This window comes from Micromys minutus, assembly GCF_963924665.1.
Source record: "Micromys minutus genome assembly, chromosome: 1".
NCBI lineage: Eukaryota > Metazoa > Chordata > Mammalia > Rodentia > Muridae > Micromys > Micromys minutus.
Window position 1 is genome coordinate 245,176,967 of NC_137969.1, and position 18,376 is coordinate 245,195,342.

General features: G+C 39.3%; 1 protein-coding gene across 2 annotated transcripts in view; it reads left to right on the top strand.

Moving 5' to 3' along the window:
• The first annotated feature begins 462 nt into the window (after nucleotides 1-462).
• The window catches only part of GOLGA5 (golgin A5), a 28,118-nt gene continuing 10,204 nt past the window's right edge, over nucleotides 463-18,376 (top strand). The window contains exons 1-7 of one of the 2 annotated variants that reach the window (XM_080922865.1): nucleotides 463-575; nucleotides 3,148-3,718; nucleotides 4,487-4,711; nucleotides 5,864-6,083; nucleotides 10,717-10,840; nucleotides 12,798-13,001; nucleotides 16,983-17,153. In XM_080922865.1, the coding sequence (XP_080778991.1) occupies nucleotides 3,178-3,718; nucleotides 4,487-4,711; nucleotides 5,864-6,083; nucleotides 10,717-10,840; nucleotides 12,798-13,001; nucleotides 16,983-17,153 (1,485 nt within the window). In that variant the 5' untranslated portion in view covers nucleotides 463-575; nucleotides 3,148-3,177. Of the gene's footprint in view, nucleotides 1,221-3,147; nucleotides 3,719-4,486; nucleotides 4,712-5,863; nucleotides 6,084-10,716; nucleotides 10,841-12,797; nucleotides 13,002-16,982; nucleotides 17,154-18,376 lie in introns of both variants that reach the window. The other variant, XM_080922866.1, reaches the window with a different exon arrangement.

The following is an 18,376-nucleotide window of genomic DNA, read 5'->3' on the forward strand; positions in this document are numbered from 1 at the left end:
TGTGTGTGTGTGTTCTGTGCGTGCGCTTTGTAAATGAACTCGGGCCGTTTGTCCTGGCTATTTATTCTATGTACTCATTTACTGACCATCCCACAGGCATTATAGTTCCATTCTCTGCCTCAAAATCCTCACGAGTAAAACTTTTGAAAGGGAGGAGGAGCTCAGAGGCCTAGGCACGCTCATGCCCCGCCCAGTTTAGACTGGACCCGCCCCGGTCGTTCACCAGACCGTACGCCCACTGTGGGCGTGGTCATCAATGTTGTGGCGGCCGCGTGCCAGCGGTGTTACGTCACACGCACGCTGGCGGGGAGCCCCGGTCCGCGGCCGACGGAAGTGGGGCGTGGCCAGGCGCTAGGGCCCCGCGGCCGCCGGCGCCACCGCCTGAGTGACCTGCTGGGCGGCCGGCGGCGCTCAGCTATCCGCCGCTCAGGCAGCTGAGCGGTCACTCTGTTTTGAGGTCCTCGCCGCCCTTCCACGTCTCCCGGAAGAGCTAGCCGGCAGGTCCGGGAGCAGCCGGCAGCTGTGGCGGCCCGGGTGGGTGACGAGGCTGCGGCGCTGCCGCTCGGCGTCCTCAGGTGAGGCGCGACCAGGCCGCGGGCGGGACAGCTTGACCTGTGGGACCCGGTCTCCGCCTTTCCCGAGCGCCGTCGTGCTCCTCTTCGCTAAGGGCCAACGAAGGGGACGCCACAGCCCCGTAGGCTCCGGACACCGAGGCTGACCTGCCCTCCACCCTAACTCTGCTCTGGGGGCGCAGTGCAGTGTGTTCTCGCCTCCCGAGGACCCGTGGTCACACCGCCGGGCCTGGCCGCTGACCCCTGACCCCGCCTCTGTGTGACATCTGACCTTCCCGGTGGCTTTGCACCTCGGGAAGTCCCCTCTAGGAGTCTTATCTGTCACTGAGACAAGAGCTCAGGCCCCAGCTCAGTGTCTACCATCCATGTGAAGGATGTATTTTAAAGCCCCGTTAACTTTCAGATGGGAGGCAAGACATTAATTAAGCGTCTTTGGGCTTTTTTTTATTAGGAGAGCTAATTTTTCTCTCGCTCATCACCAATGTTTACATTACGCTTGTGTGGCGTTTTATAAGTCAGAATGCATGTTACGTTCCGTTTTCATTTGATTTCTCCTAAACTGAAATGCACACTTAATGTGTTTTCTAAAGAGTGTGTTTAAACAGTTTACTTCCGACGAGGTAGATGCGGAGAGGAAGAGGTGAAAAGGTGGGTTTATCACTAGGTTGACTTAGATTCTAGTGTCTGAGGTGCCATCTAAGTTCTGGGATCTTTCTAAGTCATATCCATGTTTGTTTCTAAGGGACATTGCAGTTTACCACATAATGTAACTGAGAATATATTTTGTGATACTGTTTGCACAACACTTGGCATATAAGGATGAATTGCTTCAGTAGTGTTTCTAAGAGTGCCTATGTGGGCTAGATTCAGAATTCATTAGTGAACAACCAGGCATTGTTTATCCACCCACTCCCCCTTCCCCAGCTGAGAGAGAAGTTTTAAAACAACAGTTACAACAACCTGAAGCCGTGTAAGGCAAAAGGGCGTGCTCATTGGATGAAAAGACCTAGCATAGACAGAAAGGGGAAAACAGCTCTGATGCCAGTTTAGTGAAGGAAACCAGAGAGTTAGCTACATTACAGTTCCAAGCCAAAGGAATGCTGACCAAATTCAACAAATGTTGACTTTGTAGTTTACTTTTTCTGCAGTGTGAAGGTTAGTTACTACTTTATTGCCTTGACTTATGTGGCACCTGTAAGGTGTTTGCATGTGTTGGTTGAATAGGTAATTTATACAGTTTTTTTTTTTTTAATTGAAGTCAACTCAACATGCACATGGTAGGTACTAAGTATTTAAATTTCAAAAAATTTACTTTAGACCTATCTATGCTGCATACATAAATCATAGGAGTGCTTCACTTTTTGTTGTTTGTTACTGTTTTTCAAGACACGGTTTCCCTGTGTAGCCCTGGCTGTCCTGGAACTCACTCTGTAGACTGGGATGTCATCAAACTCAGAGATCCACCTGCCTCTGCCTCCCAAGTGCTGGGAATAAAGGCAGGCACCACCACTACCCAGCAGGAGTGCTTCACTTTAACAGTAATAATCAAGTGGGTTTTCCAAGTCAGCCCTTTGAAACAAATTTCAGAGGCTTTTTATATGGTTGTGATGGAATTTTGCCAAGAATGTTTTTTTGCTATTTGAATCCTCTATGAGTTTGTTATGACATCCATGAAAAAGTATAGGCCGGAAGCAATATCAGTAGAAATTGATTTTTTTTCACAGTTCTAAGTCCACAGTGAAGGTATTACCTAGGTTGACTTGTTTATATTATTATTACTAGTTGTGTGTGCACAGCATATGTGTGGCCAGAGGACAACTTTCTTGAGGCTTCTGCCTCATTCCTCAGTGGGTTCTGTGGATTGAATTCAGATTGTCAAGTTTCATGGCTAGGGCTTTTACCTGCTCAACTGTCTGCATGCTGATTTCTGAGGATTTTCTTGTGGCTTATAGATAGCTGTCGTCTCTCTTGTTTTTATATGGTCTTTCTTTATGACTGTATATACATATATCTTCTATTACAGACATCTGCTTAATTTAAATTATATCTTTAAAGACCCTGTTTCTAGTAAGTGACATTCTGTGGTCTTTGGGTTTGGAGTTCAGTATGTGAATTTGGAGGAACACAGCATAGTCTGTAACTTGTTTTTGCTATGTTAAGATTTGCCCTTTGTTGAAATAATAAGGAAAATGATAGTTGTTGCAATAGCATTAGTGGAAGCTAGTAGAGGGGTTTTCTGTATGCCAAGCTTCTCAGAAAGTGTTTTCCATTGTATGATCTTAAAACCGTTCTGAGCTATGTGTGGTGACGAGTCCCTGTAGCCACAAGTACTTGGAAAGTTCAGATAGGAAGTTGATTTGTTCATAGAAGCTTGAATTGCACAGCACAGACCTATCACAGAACATACTTACAAAAACATTCCATATGGAAGTATATGTGCTGTTCTCCATTTTCAAGATAAGGTTTCCCAGCTTCTAGGTTGTCTGGCTAGTAAGAGGCAGGTAGGTATTTTAACCCAGGACACTTTCCAGAAGACAGTGATCAAATCTTGTCCTTTTTTTTTTTTTTTTTACAGGTTCATTAGTAGGATTATTTTGTTACCATCATGTCTTGGTTTGCTGATCTTGCTGGAAGGGCCGAAGATCTTTTAAACCGAGTGGATCAGGGGGCTGCAACAGCTCTCAGAAAGGAGAATACCAGTAATATCTTTTATAGCAAAAATACTGAGTATCCTGAACTTCACCAGCAAAACGCAGATTCAACTTATCAGACTGGACAGAAAGCTAACTATGTTTCCTCAGCTGCTGATAACATTCGACATCAGAAAGCCACCATCATAGCTGGCACAGCAAATGTAAAAATCGGATCCAGGACAGCCGGGGATGCCTCCCATCCCGCTGAACATGCATCTGTTCCAAGGCCTTCATCCCAGTTTGTTCGGAGGAAAAAATCAGAGCCTGATGATGAGCTGCTATTTGATTTTCTTAACAGTTCCCAAAAAGAGCCCACTGGGAGAGTGGAAATCAAGAAAGAGAAGGGCAAAGCACCTGTCTTTTCAAGTTCTCAGTCATCGGGTGCCAGTTCTGTGAACGCCAGTGCCACCACCGTCAAGGCTGCCGAGGAAAACTCTGGGAGCCAAAGTCCTGGTAGTTAATCAGTCCTGCTTCATTCGGAATTGAGTAGACTGGATGTGTCATCCTAAGTTAAAGTGTTTGACTAGTGTTCTTCCTTCGCTGGTACAGGCTCTCCCTACAGAGGAGAGTCTGTGTCAGTGTGTGCTGTACACAAGGACAACAACATTGTCCACCACTAGTCAGTACTGTCTTAGAATAGTGCTTCAAGGCTAGTGGTCTATGAGTTCCAGGATAACCAGGACTACACAGAGAAACTCTGTCTTGAGAAAAACAAAAAGAAAGAAAGAAAATTAGTCTCTTTGACTCCAAAGAAGAATTGAAATCTTAATATTTAATTTTTATTTATATATTACCCTACAATCTTTCTTTTACAAGCTTATTTATTGAATAACATTGATTTTAAAAAATTATGTATTCAATGGCAAATACATTCTAAATTTAAATATGATTTTTCTTTGACTTTTGAATTACTTAAAATTTTCTCTTAATTACAAACAAGATTTTTCTATTTTTATCTTTTTAACTTTATAATGTGATTTATAAAATTTATAAAATCTTTTGCCTATTCCCAGAAGTGTTTTATATTCTGCCCTCTTCCTTTCAGTGTGTCTAGACTTTGAGGATCTTTGTAGGTCTATAGACTCCACTGTGAGAATATATTTTCATTAGAAGGGTACCCATTGAGAATTAATAGTATTTTTCTGGGATACAAACTATAGCAGCCCACTCACCAAGAAGCCTTCCAGAAGCAAGCAGCTGTTGTGTGTTCTTGTTTTACAGAAGTGAATAGTTCTGACTCTGTGCCTGAAGGTCACAAGGAATCCTCAAAGGAAAGCACAGCATCAAGTGCTACCAGCATGGAGCACAACTCTGCACCTAGTGATGATAGCAGGTCACACGAGCTGTCTAACCTCCGACTGGAGAATCAGTTGCTCAGGAATGAAGTCCAGTCTTTAAATCAGGAAATGGCCTCATTGCTTCAGAGATCCAAAGAAACTCAAGAAGGTAGTGCCTTAATGTGGCTTGTGAAATATTTTCTCAATGGATATGTGGGTCTAAATTTAGAAATAGAACCAGTTCTTCTATGAGCATAAAATAGAAATCTTGGCTATCTTAGATTCTTAAGAAACCACTAAATTAAAAGAATAAAATAGAGTAGAATAAAATAATGGAGGGCAGAGTATAACCCTGTATTGTAGACTAACCTCAGACTCAAAGCAGTCGTGTCTTTGTTTCAGCCTGACAGGTACTGGACTCACATTATAAATTATTAAATTTAAGAACCAGTAGAAACCAGATAATAATCCTCTAATTATTTGATTTATTTATTCTGAACTTTAAAGAACTATTTCATGAACCAAAGTTAAAGTATGTAAAGTGTTAGACACTAGTAGGCATGGTCACAGTGTCACTGCTCCAGGGACCATACATGAACATGGAAGCTAGTGTGAATAATGCCTTCCAGAAATGTGCAGTGACAGGATCTGTAAGTAGAAAACCCTCTAACATTTCCAAAATGATTAATTTTTTAAAACATTGGGACTGGAGACATGGCTCGGTATTTAAGAGAGAATTGGTTGCTCTTCCTGAGGTGCTGAGTTCTATTCCAAACACCCACATGGTGGATCAAAACCATCTATAACTTTAGTTCTAGGGTATCTGATGCCCTTTTCTGACCTCCAGGGGCATGTGGCATGCATGGAGTGAATAATCATACATGCAGACAAACTCCCATACACATTTAAATAAATCTTTAAAAAAGTAATAACTTTGGTCCATGGTGTGGTATTGAAAGAGGGGGTGTGAATATGTGTGACTGAGGAGAGGAAAAGGAACAAGAAATGTTTATCCTGATTCCTGAGGCCAGTGAGAACAGCCAATTGGATAGTAGAAAGTTTTATTTAGGCATGAAACAAGGCCAGAGGGGCATAATAAAGTTATTAAAAACTGACTAGAAAAATGTAGATATGAAATAGAATATTTTCTGAAACCCTGTAAAATTTGTTTCAAATTTTTAAAAATTGTTTTTGGTGGCAGGCTAGCTATAGTGAGATATATGTGTGTGTATATATATGTGTGTGTGTGTGTGTATGTAAAACTATGTATACCATGAAAAGATGTGTTTTGCTTAACTTAAGAAATTTTTATTTTTTATAGAATTAAATAAGGCAAGAGTAAGAGTTGAAAAATGGAATGTTGACAATTCAAAGAGTGATCGAATAACTCGGGAACTACGAGCCCAAGTCGATGATCTCACTGAAGCAATGGCTGCAAAGGATTCCCAGTTGGCAGTCCTCAAAGTTCGACTACAGGAGGCTGACCAGGTGCTGAGTTCCCGCACAGAAGCATTGGAAGCCTTACAGAATGAAAAGTCCCGGTAGGCAGTTTTACTAATACAGAGTGCATTAGTACGGAGTGTATTAGTACAGTGTGTGTGTATTAGTATAGATGTATTAGTATGGAGTGTATAAGTATGGTAATATTGTAGTGTTTTCCAAGAAAAAATGAAGAATCATCTTTTTAAAAGTTTACAAGAGGGCAGATTTTTTTTTATAAAGTTGGAAATCTGAGTGATTTTTTTGACCCTTGAGATATACATGGTTAGCAAATTCTAAATTTAAGAGTATTTGAAAAGCATAGTGCCATCCATTATTTAGTATATGGTATATACTTATATTTGGCCTAAAAATACTCTTTTAAGAATTCTACCTCTAAAAGCAAAAATAGCAGGAAACAGCAATCACTATTCCTTAATATCTGTTAACATAAATTGACTCAATTCCCCAATAAAGAGACATAGACTATCAGACTAGATACATAAACAGAATCCCACATTTTACTGCACACAGGAAACTCAGAGACAAAGACAGACACTATCTCAGAGTAAAAGACTGGGAAAAAACCTTCCAAGTAAACGACCCCAAGAAGCAAGCTGGAATAGCCATTCTAATATCAAATAAAGTAGATTTTCAACCAAAAGTTATCATAAAAGATAAGGAAGGACACTTTTTACTTACTACAGGGAAAATTTATCAGGAGGAACTCTCAATCCTTAACATATATGCTCCAAATACAAGAGCACACATATTTATAAAAGAAACCCTACTAAAGCTCAAAACATACATTGCACCACACACAATAATAGTGGGAGACTTCAACACCCCACTCTCATCAATGGACAGATCATGGAAGCAGAAGCTGAACAAGGACGCAGTGAAACTAGCAGAGGTTATGAACCAATTGGAATTAACAGGCATCTACAGAACATTTTATCCTAAAACAAAAGAAAACACCTTCTTCTCAGCACCTCATGGCACCTTTTCCAAAATTGACCATATAGTTGGTCACAAAACAAGCCTCAATAGATAAAAGAAGATTGAAATACTTCCATGCATCCTATCAGATCACCATGGACTAAGGCTGGTCTTTAATAACAACAAAGACAACAAAAAGCCCACATACACATGGAAGCTGAACAATGCTCTATTAACAATAGCATGGTCAAAGAAGAAATAAAGAAATTAAGGATTTTCTAGAATTTAATGCAAATGAAAGCACAACATACCCAAACCTATGGGATGCAATGAAAGCAGTACTAAGAGGAAAACTCATAGCTCTCAGTGACTTTAAAAAGAAACTGGAGAGAGGATACACTAGCAATTTGACAGCACAGTTGAAAGCTCTAAAACAAAAAGAAGCAGATACACCCAAGAGGAGTAGACGGCAAGAAATAATCAAACTCAGAGCAGAAATTAACCAAATAGAAACAAAAAGAACCATTCAAAGAATCAACAAAACTAAGAGCTGGTTCTTTGAGAAAATTAACAAGATTGATAAACCCTTAGCCAGACTAACTAGAGGGCAAAGAGAGAATATCCAAGTTAACAAAATCAGAAATGAAAGTGGAGACATAACAGAAACCGAGGAAATTAAATCATCAGATCCTACTACAAAAGCCTATGCTCAACAAAACTGGAAAATCTGGAGGAAATGGATGAATTTCTAGACAGATACCAGATACTAAAGTTAAACCAGGACCAGGTAAACCATCTAAATAATCCCATAACACCTAAAGAAATAGAAGCAGTCATCAAAAGCCTTCCAAACCAAAAAAAGCCCAGGACCAGATGGGTTCAGTGCAGAATTCTATCAGACATTTATTGACGACCTAATACCAATACTCTCCAAACTATTCCACAAAATAGAGTCAGATGGAACACTACCCAACTCATTCTTCAAAGCCACAATAACTCTCATTCCTAAACCACACAAAGACCCTACAAGAAAAGAGAACTTCAGACCAATCTCACTTATTAACATTGATACAAAAATATGCAACAAATTTCTTACAAACTGAATCCAGAACACATCAAAACAATCATTCACCATGATCAAGTAGGCTTCATCCCTGGAATGCAGGGATGGTTTAATATACAAAAACCCATCAACGTAATCCACCATATAAACAAACTCAAAGGAAAAAAACCACACGGTCATCTCACTTGATGCTGAGAAAGCATTTGACAAAATTCAACACTACTTCATGTTAAAAGTCTTGGAAAGAACAGGAATCCAATGCCATACCTAAACATAATAAAAACAATATACAGCAGACCAATAGCCAACATCAAACTAAATGCTGAGAAACTTGAAGCAGTCCTACTAAAATCAGGGACTAGACAAGGCTGCCCACTCTCCCCCTACCTATTCAACATAGTACTAGAAGTCCTGGCCAGAGCAACTAGACAGTAAAAGGAAATCCAAGGGATACAAATTGGAAAGGAAGAAGTAAAAATATCACTATTTGCAGATGACATGATAGTATACTTAAGTGACCCCAAAAATTCTACCAGAGAACTTTTACAGCTAATAAACAACTTCAGCAAAGTGGCTGGATATAAAATTAATTCAAACAAATCAGTAGCCTTCCTCTACTCAAAGGACAAACATGTGGAGAAAGAAATTAGGGAAAAGATACCCTTCACAATAGTCACTAATGTAATGAAATACCTTGGTGTGACTCTAAGCAAGTGAAGAACCTGTATGACAAGAACTTCAAATCTCTGAAGAGGGAAATTGAAGAAGATCTCAGAAGATGGGAAAAAATCTCCCATGCTCATGGATTCAGAGTTGGAAAGAGCAATTTGCAAATTTATCTGGAATAACAAAAAACCTAGAATATCGAAATATATTCTCAACAACAAGAAAACATCTGCGGGAATCACCATCCCTGACCTCAAGCTATATTACAAGACAATTGTGTTAAAAACCACACGGTACTGGTACAGAGATAGGCAGGTAGATCAGTGGAACAAAATAGAAGATCCAGAAATGAACTCTCACACATATGGTCGCTTGATCTTTGATCTTTGACAAAGGAGCTGAAAACATTCAATGGAAAAAGGACAGCCTCTTCAACAAATGGTATTGGCTCAACTAGCAGTCAGCATATAGAAAAATGAAAATAGACCCTTTCTTATCTCCTTGTACAAAGCTCTAGTGCAAGTGGCTCAAAGATCTCCACATTAAACAAGGTACACTGAAACTATTAGAAGAGAAAGTGGGGAAAACCTTAGAATACATAAGCACAAGGGAAAATTTCCTGAACAGAATACCAATGGCTTGTGCTCTAAGACCAAGGATTGAGAAATGGGACTTAATGAGATTGCAAAGTTTCTGTAAGGCTAAGGACACTATCAAGAAAACAAAATGGCAGCCAACAGATTGGGAAGAGATCTTTACCAATCCCACATCTGATAGAGGTCTAATATCCAATATATACAAAGAACTCAAGAAGTTCAACAATCCAGAGAATCAAACAATCCTATTAAAAAATGGGGTACAAAGCTAAACAAAGAATTCTCAATTGAAGAATATGGAATGGCTGAGAAGCATCTAAGGAAGTGTTGGACATCCCTAGTCATCAGGGAAATGCAAATCAAAACAACCTTGAGATTCCACCTCATACCAGTCAGAATGGCTAAGATCAAAACTCAGATGACACCAGATGCTGGCGAGGATTCGGAGAAAGAGGAACACTCATCCACTGTTGGTGGGGTTGTAAGCTGATACAACCACTCTGGAAATCAGTCTGGTGGTTCCTCAGAAAATTGGACATAGTCCTACCTAAAGACCCAGTTATTCCACTTCTGGGCATATACCCCAAATATGTTCCAACATACAGTAATTATGTTCATAGCTGCCTCATTTATAATAGCCAGAAGCTTGAAAGAACCCAGATGTCCTTCAGTAGATGAATGGATACAAAAATTGTGGTATATTTATACAGTGAAGTACTACTCAGCTATTAGAAACAATGACTTTATGAAATTCCTAGGAAAATGGATGTATCTAAAGAATATCATCCTGAGTGAAGTAACCCAGTTGCAAAAGAACAGACATAATATGTGGTCACTGATAATTGGATACTAACCCCAGAAAGCTCTGAATACCCAAGAAACAACTCACAGTTCATATGAAACTCAGAAAAAGAAAGGCCAAAAAGTAGAAGCTTCAGTCCTTTGTAAGGAAAAAAAAAGAAAAAAAAAAAAAAAAAAAAAACTACAGCACCCACTCAGAGTGGGGTACACCTAGACCTTAAATCATTAATAACTCAAGAGCTAAAAAGATACCCTTGTGGCAATTTTTGGTATTTAAAAATCATTATGTTTAATCTATACACACCAAGAAAACTTTGACTATTTCCATGTTACATTTTGTTTTACATGTTCTTTATGTTTATGGTAACTAGTAAGATTCCAATGCATACTATCAAACCTTTAAAAAAAATCAAGTATTGACAAAAATATATTTATATAATTTTATGCCAAAATGCTTTTAAAAATCTGTACATGTATCTGTCTCTTTTTAAAAATAAAGTTGTAAGAAAAAAATGTCTTACACCATCTTTGTTTGACTAATTTACAGATGCTCTAAGAATTATGGTCTCTGGTTGCTTGTTCTTTGTGGAAATGTGTTCTTTCATGGGATGCATTGTTTTTTATTTTTAGAATAATGCATGATCACAATGAAGGTAGTAGCCTACAGAATCAAGCTTTGCAAACTCTTCAAGAGAGGCTGCATGAAGCGGATGCCACTCTGAAGAGAGAGCAAGAAAGCTACAAACAAATGCAGGTTAGACGGGAGATACTGTATGTGTTTTCTTGGTCCAGGGGGAAGGAGAGATGCCTCTGTACTTCATAGCACCTCAGTTCATCAGCAGAATTTTACTATGCATTTTTTCAAACAGAAACCTGAATGTTTGAAAAATTATCTTAATCCTTTCTAAATTATTTGATAAAAAATTGGCTAATAGTCATCAGAACTGTGCATCTATCAATCAATTTGGTCGTAATAATCAGTGCTGTTATTTCAGTAAGAGCTAGTTTGTGGCATTTTACTTATTTTTATTTAATCTTGTCTAGTTCTAGTTTAACCTGATTCATTTATTTCAAGAGAAAATTGGGGTTTTTATGGGTTTTTTGTTTGTTTGGTTGGTTGGTTTTGGGTTTTTGTCTTTAGAGACAGGGTTTTTTTTTATAGCCCTGGCTATTCTGGAACTTGATCTGTAAACCAGGCTGTCCTCAAACTCAGAGATCTGCCTGCCTCTGCTGAAACTAAAGGTGTGTGCCACCACACCTGGTTTACAGCTTGACTTTTAAAGCTGTTTTTATGTGTACTTTAGTCTCGAGGGTTACCTGTCTGAGTCTAATAAAGGTGTTAGTGTTTAGAGAGTGCTTTGTTTTTGTTTTTGTTTTTGTTTCTGAGACAGGGTCTTACCATGTAGCCTTGGCTGTCCTGGAACTCATTAAGCTGTCCTCAACTTGGAGCTCTGCTTGCCTCTGCCTCCCATTGTTGGGATTCAGAGCATGCCCAGTTTAAGTGGTTTATTTTTATAAGACTCAGGGTAAAACCAATGGATAGCCAAGGTTGCAAACTCTTATTTTATATCTAAATCTGAGATACTTCTTTCTGGTCCTGGGGAATTTTTGGTAAGGGGCAAACAACCTGTGTTTCAACATGTAATTCATATTTTAAAATCTAAGTAAGATATTTTACATTCTTTTCTGTCTTCTGAGTCTTGAAGACATTATGTGCCTTACAATTTTAGCATATTGCAATTTAGACACTCAATTTAGATATTGGAACTTTCTTCAGGGATGTTTGGTCTGTACTTAGATTCCTTAAAATTTACAAATGAACAAGAGTCACATACCTAAGTTTTAAAAATATTCAGAAGTTTTTCTAAGAACAGGCAGTTCTTCAAGAAGCTACACATAGAGACATAAAATTCTTATGTGGTCTAACAGTTTTACTTTAGGTATCTGCCCCAGAGATTAAATTATATGTTCACAAAAAAGCCTGTTGACTATGTATAAAACAATATTTGTATTCTGGCAAAGCTAGAAATATAAATAGCATTTGCTGCTGGGATAAACAAACTGTGGTGTGTCCATACAAGGAAATCCTATTTAGGCCATAAAAATATAATGAAGGGGAGTCTAGAGAGATTCTTTAATAAGGTGTGTGCCATGCCAGCACAAGGACCTGAGTTGGGATTCACGTGAAAAGATGGACATGGTAGCACAAATCTGTGACCTCGGCTCTGGGTTAGTAGGGAGACAGGCAGATTCCTGGAGCTCTCTGGACAGCTACTTTAGCCATGGTGAGCTCCAGTTTCAGTGAGAGATTCTGCCTCAAAAACATATTAATTAAAATTAAATAAAATGTGGTCTTCATTAACCTGCTTCACATCATGGCAATCAACCATTCTACCTTAGCCTCTGAAGTACTGAAGTTAGGTGTGCAGTTCTGCCTGGCTCACCTGTCATATTTCTTAGAAAACAGATCCCCACTACCGAAGTTGGAAATTACAGTTCATTAAGCCTAGAAGAGTGCTTTGTAGCACCTTGAACAAACTCCTAGTTGACTTTAATGTATTGCTATGCTCGGGAGCCACAACTTTATATTTTTCTATTCTTTTCTCATTTTTAGTCAGAACTAATAAATCCCCTTAAGATATCCGAATGCATGGTTGTAAGTATATTTCAAGCTAAACTATAGAATATCTATAATATAAAATTTACCACAGAGTGAGTTTGCTGCACGCCTTAATAAAATGGAAGTGGAACGTCAGAATTTGGCAGAAGCAGTTACTCTGGCAGAAAGAAAGTACTCTGAGGAGAAGAAGAAGGTTGATGATCTCCAGCAGCAAGTCAAGCTACACAAGTCGAGCTTGGAATCTGCTAAGCAGGAGTTAGTTGACTACAAGCAAAAAGCTACAAGGATACTCCAAGTAAGCACGAGTGCACACACTGATGTGCCCCTCGCTGGCAGACGCCAGCACTCTACACATTGGGGGCATGTGTTGACTGCATTGCTCACTGCACTTTGAACTCTGATAAAAAGGCTAGAAATTCTCTAGATCTTACCACAGCTTGCATGGTAAGATCTTCATCCCTGATGACGCTGTTGTTGCTACGCAGCTATATAATGTTCCCCTGGTGGTTCCCATAAAAACTGTAGTCACCAATGTAGCCCTCAGTGTTTCATCAGAAAGAAAATATGTGCTTGCATTTCTGTTTAGGTTAGTCTGTCTGTCTGCATGGGGTCTGTCGGCTTGCTTCAATTTGAATTGTTTTTTTGTTCTTGTGTGTTTGTGTCTACTGCTACCATGTCTTAGCTCACAAAGGTGTAGTCATTAGTGGTCATTTAGTAGAAGAATGAAGACTAGATTTTGGGACCCCTCCCAAAGGAGAAAAAATAAGTTGTTTTGCTTTTGTTTAAATTTGTTGTAGCTCTTCGTCTTTGAACTGTCCCCTGTTTTGTCTGAATCTCAAATGTATCAGAATGCTTGGGGCTGTGCTGTCTTCATTTATTAAGTGCTTGTTCCCTTTGTTTCATCATATAATTTCTATCTATCACATTTCTGAAATTATCTTCTCAGAAAGGTCTAGAGTGACCTGAATTTATATTTTGCATATGCTAATGTTGTTTGCACACATTTTGACTTTGAAAGCACAGTTGGCTCTGTTACTCTTCCTCCATCTTGGGAACCTGTCTTCTGTGCCACATATCACCTTGGCTCCTATTTTGTCCTCTTATCATCGTGTCCAGGCTCTGGGTTCTTTTCCCAGGCTCCAAAGACTAAATGTGCCTTTAGGTCCTGTCCTAAACCCTCTCCTACCTTGCACTAATGTGTGCTCGTTCTGTGTCTACCTGCCACCTCAGAGACTTCAAGCATGTCTCTACTCACCTCCTGACCTCTGGTTCTTGCTGCTTGCTCTTTAGGTGCTGGTAGTCTCAACTCCTATACCAGCTTCCTCATTGTTTTGCCCTGATAAATAATTGTAAAGCATGAACCCACATAGTCATTTATAATACTTTGGTTGTTTTTTTTTTCTTTTGATTTAAGGGCACATTGAGCTTAGCAGAATTTTAAAAAGATATTTGGCAAAATAAAGTTATTGATGCAATAATGGGACTTGGGGAAGAGAAAAAGGCCTTTGCCCAGGGGTGCCAGAGTTCACTGCACTGAGCTGACACTAGAAAGAAAACCTTGAAGGATAGGCACAAAGGCTCACACAAGAGTAGAGATTGCAGATAAGAAGCTGTGCTGGAGGCAGGGGTCTGCAGATAACATGGTGTGCCTGGGGAACTAGTACTTTGCTGGAGCATAGCATATTAGAGATTAGATGATAGAGCTAAAACAGTGATGGGCTGAAATCAGACTGTGGAGGCCCATGCAGGTTTTGTCCTGCAGGTTAGGGGAGAGAGATGCTAAAGAAATTGAGTAGCAGTATGAGATTTGAAATTAAGATGTGTAGCAGCAGTGAAGAACTTAGGCTAGAGCTAGACATTATCTTGCTCTACACTGCATTCCAAAACAATATCTGGTACTCAAGATATGTGATATAGGAACAGGTGAGATGGCGAGGTTGGCAGGTGGATGCGAACAGGTGATTGGGGGTTTGTGAAGTGAGGATGGCTAGTGGGGTAGCTGATAGAATATTTGAGAAATTAAAATTTAACCAGAGAGAAGGGAAAGAAGTCAAATGGAATCTGAGCTGACTCTGGGTTTCTGCTTGCATGTAAGGATGTTGTTTCTTGTCATCTGAAAGGGACAAATAGAAACAACAATATATTAGGGTCGAAGGGTTATGACAAATTATGAGGTTGAGAAATTGATGTGACGCTGAAGTGAATGTCAGGAAGGTAATTAGAAATTCAAGCCTGTAGCCCAGCAGAGAGTTACAGCATTAGCCATGGGAGACAGCATGAAGAGTACGTGAAATTAATCATGAGTAGTATGCAGCCTGAGAGGAGAAAGCCTACATCATTTTAAACATCAGCATTTACAAACTAGGCACAAAAAACAAAACAAAACAAAAACAAACCTCCCCAAAAAGAGTGGCCAGTATTTGGAGAACCAGGAAGAAGCTGGGCCAGGGGAGAGAGTTAGGCAGTGTCTGTGATGTGATGGGGGCTAAACAGAATTCTTGGATTTCCCTGGGAGTCTCAGAAAGGGGAGGAGACCTAAAGATTGTGACAGCCTGACTGGCAACAAAATGAAAGGCCACAGCAGATGCAGGTTTCAGGGTCTTAGGATTGCAGTGGGAGGCAGTTTATAAACAGTGATGTTCAGTGTAGCAAATTTGAAAAAATTAAGTCTGAAGAAATGGAAATGCTTATAGTTCTGCCATTTTAAAAAGGAAAAATTCTTGGATTGGCAAGATGGCTCAGCAGTTAAGACACTCATGCTCTTCTAGAGGTCCTGAGTTCAATTCCCAGCAACCACATGGTGGCTCACAACCATCTATAATGGGTTCCGATGCCCTCTTCTGGAGTGTCTGAAGACAGCTACAGTGTACCCATATACATTAAAAAAAATCTTTTAAAAAAGTGAAAAAATTTTTTGAAAGAGAATAACTGAAATTCTGTACTCAAGATGAAAGATTTAATTATTTCTGGCTGTGAACAGGAATTTTATACATTGATCTTTATAAGATCATCCAAGATCTTTATGCTTTCTTCTTTCTGCTCATCCTTCATGCTAGGGATCCACAGATTTTTTTTTTTTTTTTTTCTGTAAAGAACCACATAATAAGTATTATATGTTCTATGGGCTAAATGGTTGCCATTGTATAGTCTTTAGTGTTACTTCTTATAATCCATTTGAATGTGAAAAACCATGTTTAGCTTTTGAGCTGTACAGAAACCAGCCAGATAGGCCCATGGACCATGATCTGCACACTTTCTGTACTGAACTGCCCGATCAACCCTCCTGAAGTGCTCTTTGGCACAGCACTCCCCACCTCACTGTCTGATAATCTGATTTAGCCTACCAAGTCAAATGAAATAATTTGGCCTCCAGATAAGGTGGCACCTGCCTGTTACTTTGGCATTTAGGAAGCTGAAGCAGAAAGATTTTGACCAGTTCAAGGCCAGGCAGGACTACAGTGCAAGACTCCATCTCAAACAAAACTAAAATAAATAAAATTTAACCTGGCAGCCCCCACAGGAACTCCCTGAGCTGCTGCACATAGTGCTTTCCCACACACCACCATGCTTTTGTGTTTCCTCTGCATGATTTAAAACAAGCTGTATTTCAGAGTCACCGGACATGCCTCAGGTGAAGTCTCCTGTCCAGCTCAGAACTTTGGATAATCTGACCAATTCCCTGTTGTGGGAATTTATTACTTTCTTCTGCTGGTGCTACTCATTCCTCTTTAGTTTGTGAAGCAGAGGGTGTTTTCCAGTGGGGGACGTTATCTTTATCTCACAGAGCTCTTAGTGCAGTGTCACATGCATTGTGTGTGCTCCCTAAGCCTAAGTTGGAGTATTAAGAAGAAACATTCACAACTATAACATGATCATGGGAACTGAGATCCAGGGACAGAACAGCAAAGATCTCTACCTTTTTTATCTCTACAGCTTCAATAAGCTATGGATTCCCTCTGTGGATAAATGTCTGTGGGCTTTGTTTCAGTATGTGAGATGACACTTGTAAGCTATCTGGGAATAATGCTCAGTGCAGAAGTGTGCGTAGTATGAAAGCACTGGTCTTAGAGAGGCTTTAGTTCCCAGGACCCACCTGCTGGTTTATAGCCATCTGTACTTTTCTAGAGGATTTGTCGCTCTCTTTTGACCTTTGTGGTAACCAGGCCTTCATATGGTACACAGACATGCTTATAGGCAAAATACAGGTGTAATAAATAAATCTTAAAAAAAGTAAGCTGTTAGCATCTTTGCTTAATTATACTCTGTTTCACAACAGTCTAAAGAAAAGCTGATCAACAGCTTAAAGGAAGGCTCGAGTTTTGAAGGCCTGGATAGCAGCACTGCTAGCAGCATGGAGCTAGAAGAGCTTCGGCACGAGAAGGAGATGCAGAAGGAGGAGATCCAGAAGTTGATGGGCCAGATACATCAGCTGAGATCTGAGCTACAGGTATGGTTCATTGTTCAGCAGCCCAGACAACCATTCCCCAGCTACATCAGTTTGAAATCAGATTCTCTGTTTTAGGGGAAGATGGCAGTTTTGTAACATTGTGTTTCATTCTGCTAGAATATTAATTACCGTGTAGAAATATATCTACAGGAGTAGATTTCTTGTCTGTTGACTGACTGTAACGCCAGGAGGTAACAAATACATGTGAAGTGTGAACCATATGCTGCCATTAAGGATTTTAAAATGTTTGGATCTTAAATTCTGCTACTTAAAAGTAAATTAGTTGGAGTTTTTCTGTAAAACTGAAATGGTTTCTTGTATAAACATGTGTTCAGAAACGAATTACAGTTTTATGTATAGTCTTATAATTGTAATTTGTGTATAAGTGCTGTGTTTAATCTAAAAGTAACAATCTGGGCATATCACTCAGCAATAGCTTGCTTGCCTAGCATTTGGGAGCCCGCAGTGCAATTCCACAAAACAATAAATCGGGCCATTTATTCCACATAAATAGGGGAACTTTGACACAGAATCATAGGGTAGAGTCTCGTGATAGATAAAATGCAGAGTAATGAACCTTCTAGTCTTTTTTCTTTTTTTAAGTATAATCATTTAAAATTTGTAACTATATATGAATTCCAAAGAATTTAGTTATGTCAAATTAGAAATTGTGTAGATGCTAAATTTGCTCATTATCTGTTCAATCCCTTTTGGGTAAAAACATAAAAACAACTTGCAATATTTCATCCCAGCATTATGAATGACATTGACCCATTTTTTTTTACCCTGCTGAAGAAGTTTATAGAATCTGTATTAGATCTATAAAAGCATTACATCGAGTAAAACAAAGAAACAATTAGTAGGTCTGGGGAGCTGGCTCAGCAGATAAAGGTGCTTGCTGTCCAAACTTGACAAGAGCTCAATCCCCAGAATGTACACAAAGGTAGAAGGAAAGAGCTGACTCCATATTGTCCTCTTAAATATTCACACGATGGTAGGCATGCCCTTTATCATTCATAGATATCATCATAGTCATTTTTAATGAAAAAATAGATAGACATATCAAATGTTTAAAAGTTACTAGTAATCATTATATTAAATTTACTGAGCACTTAATGTCACCACACACTGGCCCTGAGAGGGAGTTGTTATTCTCTTTTAGTCTTTGAAGAAATTTAGACACAGAGAAGAAAAGAAGCTTACCACCAGGCTGGTGAAGTTCT